The sequence below is a fragment of the Heptranchias perlo genome, chromosome 16 (assembly GCF_035084215.1).
Source record: "Heptranchias perlo isolate sHepPer1 chromosome 16, sHepPer1.hap1, whole genome shotgun sequence".
NCBI classification, from domain to species: domain Eukaryota; kingdom Metazoa; phylum Chordata; class Chondrichthyes; order Hexanchiformes; family Hexanchidae; genus Heptranchias; species Heptranchias perlo.
Window position 1 is genome coordinate 4,571,512 of NC_090340.1, and position 5,001 is coordinate 4,576,512.

Consider the following 5,001-nt stretch of genomic DNA (forward strand, 5'->3'; position numbering starts at 1 on the left):
CTCCCTCAAAACTCCTTTCAGTTTTCATGAAGAATCTTGCCGCGAAACATTCAGCTTTATTTTCTCGTTCCGTGCATTAATCAGACTGTTGCGTGTTTCCAGCAATTTGGTTATTTTCATTATTATAATTGATTCAGAAAGTGGACGTTATCGCTCAATTTGAAATTCTCACTATTTCTGCAATAATTCATGTTTCCTTCTTGTCGATGCGATGGATAATTGTGGTAAAATATTCAGTGCAGAAAGTCCAGTGAATATTATGCAACAGAAGAAACTCATTTCCGGAATCCACAGAGACAGGATGGCAAACGTCACTGTCACGTGTTTCACGTCACAGCACACGCATTCTTACAAACCCGAAGAGATTCATCGCCTTCAGCAAGTGACCTCTATTACTTTGTTCATAATGCTGAGAAGTAAGGTGGTTCTGTGTCTCTCTGTCTTGTGGATCATTTGCGCAGGTAGCTGTTTATTTATTTTTCACTCAGTGTCAATGTAAACAATGAATTCGTTATTATTTACATACATTCAGTTACATTTTCTCTTTTCTTGAAGTTTTTTTGTCATCTAACTAATTATATTTTTATATAGTTCCCGCCGATACTTCGATGGAAGTGACTCAACTTCCTGAAAGCGCGAACGCACTCAAAGGTACAAACGTGACCTTTCATTGTTCAATTCCATTCTTTCAAGATGACTCACTGGTGAGCATCGACTGGAGGAAAGAGGGTAAATATGAATACCTGAGTACAGCAGGCGATAGCAGAAAAGTGTCCGGTTTCAGGAGCAAATTCAGCGGCTTTCTTCGGATTGTCAACGTGAGTTTCTCGGACGCTGGAATATATTATTGCGCTGTCAAACAAAAGGGAAATACAACTGAAAGCCGCGTTGGATCAAATTTAATTGTATGGGGTAAGTATAAAAATTGCAAAGAATGAGCGATGCAATTCTGACTCATAATGTTCGTACAAATTGAACAAATGTCGCAGAACGATTGCAGTGATTATATTTTACGCGACGGAATATTGGTGTTTAAAAATAATAACAACGGAAGTTAATTAATTTTAGACGTACATATTTTAATCATGTAACAGGGTAAAAATCAATATATTCTACCTAGCATTGCAGCGTTTCATTAAAATGTTGTGATTATAAAAAACTGCAGAAAACGTTCTTAAATTAAAACCAGAATGAACGGACTAAATTTGATATTACAGGTAAAAATCCATTTGTCACATAATGATATCAGGGCTGCAGTGTTATATCTATCCAGCTCAGCGGGAATAAACATAGCTATTAATTTATTTGATACTTTGCTCCGCGTTTGAAAGCCTGAACCTGCAGTAAATTCAATTCCTCCCAGTTTTTTATTCCAAGTGGGATTGCTTCACCCATCGATAGCGATGTCTTCTCTCCAATCCAAATTTGAGCAAAGCGAGATAATAAATCAAAACAATTTTGCAAATAAAGGTTACTCCGATCTGCAATACAATGATTGTTGTTAGAAGTTGAGATGTTCCAGCCAGAAAACAAGGATCGGCTGATATGCCTTTCAAGCGTGAAATTGTCCATTACTTTCTTCTTGTCCCCCCCCCCCCCCGCCTATATTCGGCTTTCGGTTCATTAGAATTCACAGCATGTTCATTACTTCCATACGTGCACTGAAAAAGTGGTAAGTGGTAAGCAAACAACAACACTATTTCGCAAAGCACAAAAATACAATTAAGCCCTAATACCGATTTAAGCTATGACAGTCTGTCTATTAAGAGTGATATTATTCTGTTTATGTTTTATGTTCTATTTTATAGTACCTCCAACTCCATTGAAAACTTTCTCCAAAGTACCCGGAAGGGATTCTTCTGCGTCCCTGACACTTGCGTGTGAAGCGTTTGCATTTTACCCTGGGGATGTAACGTTCGGCTGGTATAAAGATGGTATCGAAGTGACAACCGGGATACATGTCATTAAACACCGAAAATCAGAGGGATTGTATGACGCTTCCAGCTATTTGGAAGAGACAGAGCCTGCTCAGAGCGGGACTATTTATATCTGTCTGGTTTCTCACATCACCTTCGAGACACCGGCCATTGTCACACACATTGTTACATATTCTGACGCAGGTAAAGAGGCCAACATTATAACCGAGATATTCAATTGTCGTTCAAACCTCATTGATCATCAAGGACACCCTTAACGTTAATTCATAACACAATATTCTAAACTTGTTGCACGGAAAATGACTTCAATATATAAATCAAAAGTTCTAAATCAATGATTAGGTTCATCATGGATTTATTTGAACGTTTTAGTAATTACTATATCAATGTTCGCAGATTGCGATAGAGAAGTGAAAAAAGAAGAATTAAGCTTACGAATGTATTAAATTTCCTTCTCTTATTCAATGATAAACATTCAGTTTTGTTTGCTCCGCTTCTGATTTTATTTTACGTGTTACTCTTTTTTCCAAGCGCGGAGCAGCCTTTATTCTCAGATTACGGTGGAGTTAGTTGTAACTTTTATTGCTGGGCAAGAGTGACAGCGAATCCGCAGCCCGTTTTAGAGCTCGCTCGATTTTATTTTCCATTGACTTCAATTGCCCCCCACCCCCAACATAAAAGTTAAAATTACTCCAGTGTGTACACTGGTCGCTCCACATCGTGGCCTCTCCTGAGTGCCACCCTGTTCAATATGACTATTGCAACAAGCAAACCATCGCCGACAAGAATCGATGTCTAATCATCCCACAGCATAATTGGTTTTATCATGTTCACCCCATTGGACCTTTCATTAAAACTGTGCTGTTAATAAATCCCCGCTACAGTGTTGGTGCAGAGCAGTTTTAGGGAACACCGTCCTGCCTACAAGGAAATAGGGTCTGATCTCCTGAGCTCCTGACAACCGCAGAGTGATTCCAATTAATGCACAGCACGAAGTCACAGCTATCGCGCCAAGAGGGTTCATGTAAAATGCAGCTTTATTCCACTGGCTACAAAACTGACAATGATGTAACTGACCAACAAAAACATTCTTGTTTCGGAAATCATGGTTTGAAAATAGAACAACTGAGTTGGTAAGGTCGTTAAAACATGGCTGCTCAACTATTACACTGTGGGGTTACTGAAAACACAATCTTTCATCTTGCAAATTGAGTGGACAATATTCTCCACTATGTTTGATATCTTTTTTTTAATATTAACTTCGTAGGCGGTCAAAACTTCATTTATCTGCTGATTTCTGGATGCATTGGTTATGGTCTGTTATGTCTACTGCTCTTTGTCCTAATTTGGAAGCGACACCAATTCAAGGAGAAGTAAAGGTAAGCACCCCAAATTCTGAAAATTTCCATGTTAGATGTTCGATTTTAATACAGCCGTTCTTGAAACAATAATGCGTCACGAGTTGCAACTTGTTTGTACCTTAAAAATGCAGGAACCTGTGGCAGCATCAGGACACCAAGACTGATTGGTATGACAATTGGCTCCACATCATAGAGTGAAATTAAAGCTCAGAAAAATAGAAGACTATATCCATATTCCCTCTCTCTTTATATATATATATAGAGAGAGAGGGAATATGGATATATGGATATATATATGTGTTCAATATACATTCTAATGACTTTAATCACCATCATTTGCGGTCTGTGTTTGGATAGGTATCATTCTTTTATGAATTGGTGTCAAATCCAAGGAACCGTTCACCATCACAGGGTCTCGGTTCAGACCTTTTTGATTAATCGAATCGAGTACATTATGACATGACATCGGTCGCGCCGTTAAATTTACGCGACAGCTAACTGAAAACAATTCAGAATCACTGGCTGGATATTAAGGATTTAATTGTAAACATTGGAATCTGTGCAGATCTTGGGGCTCTAAGTATGACAGTGCGATTTTCTAGTCAAATTAGAAGATTTAACACTTACTTTCTGCAAAGATTTAATTCGATTCAATGCATCATGCAATCGTAGTTTACAAAATAGGGGATGCAGAATAGGAAGGTCTTAGAGGTGGGAACGGAGCAATCCAGAATAATGGCGTCCTCTCCGGAAGCGTGTGTCCATTGCGTAGCAAGCGTCCTTTTACATCTATCAAGTTTTCATATTAATGACATAGTATCACTTCTCATGTGTGGATTGTGAAACTATTGCTTTACTAATAAACATTAGTTATTGAACATCAACTAAATAGAGTAAAAGGTAATTTATAGCAGGTGTATTTTTTTTGGTTCCAAAGAGGCAATTGATTGAAGACGTTAAACTTACGAGTTGTGCTTCATTTCTATCTCCATTCATTCCAACCACGATATTAAATTATCTTTCTTCAGGCTGCACAAGGAGCAGAGGAGAAGAAGATTGATTAAGCCGCTCTACATTTTACTGGCTCGGTGAAATCTGCAAACAATATCATCAGTTTGAGAAGCAGCACATTTTAATATTGGATAAAATAACCGTAGTTGTCAGCGCCCTTACGAAGTATGGAAGTCTCGGATCAACGATAAAATTACACAGATTTCCCTGCAGAAAAAAAGTTGGTCCAATTTAGTTCCCCACTGATGGCGCTTCACTTTAAGTCTGCTGTAAATTTCAATTATTGACCGAAAGCTTGGGGTTCGATTTCTGACATAGAACTTGATAGTATAATTCATGGAGTTGCAAAGTTACCATTTCAAAACAATCATGGCTTTATCATCACAATAATGAATGCCATTGTTCTAAACCTTGCAGTCAATAGTATAATGTTTGGATTCATTTTGTAAGTGTTCATTAACTTTTAATAAAGTCTAATTGCAGAAGAGAAATTAACTGCTGTTATCTGATTTCATTTATCTTTATTTTCATTTCTGCCGTGTATAATTCTCATTTCTATCATTATGCAAAACGAAGTCACACAGTTAAGTGAAGGAAGCTTCCAAATTGCCGAAAACCTGATCGTAATGAATGCTCTAACTCTATTCATCAATTACCGCATTGCGTATTATTGACTAGGTTTTCTAATGCTA

General features: G+C 37.7%; 1 protein-coding gene across 2 annotated transcripts; it reads left to right on the plus strand.

Moving 5' to 3' along the window:
* The first annotated feature begins 370 nt into the window (after positions 1 to 370).
* Positions 371 to 4,800, plus strand: LOC137333234 (immunoglobulin lambda-1 light chain-like). Of its 2 annotated transcripts, none has more exons than XM_067997394.1 (5): positions 371 to 461; positions 592 to 912; positions 1,809 to 2,120; positions 3,205 to 3,316; positions 4,327 to 4,800. In XM_067997394.1, the coding sequence occupies exons 1-4, from the start codon at positions 407 to 409 to the stop codon at positions 3,312 to 3,314; spliced, it is 798 nt and encodes a 265-aa protein (XP_067853495.1). In that variant the 5' UTR covers positions 371 to 406; the 3' UTR covers positions 3,315 to 3,316; positions 4,327 to 4,800. The 2 variants fall into 2 exon arrangements, with proteins under 2 accessions (XP_067853495.1, XP_067853496.1); XM_067997395.1 differs by having other exon boundaries at positions 694 to 912.
* Positions 4,801 to 5,001: the final 201 nt, after the last annotated feature.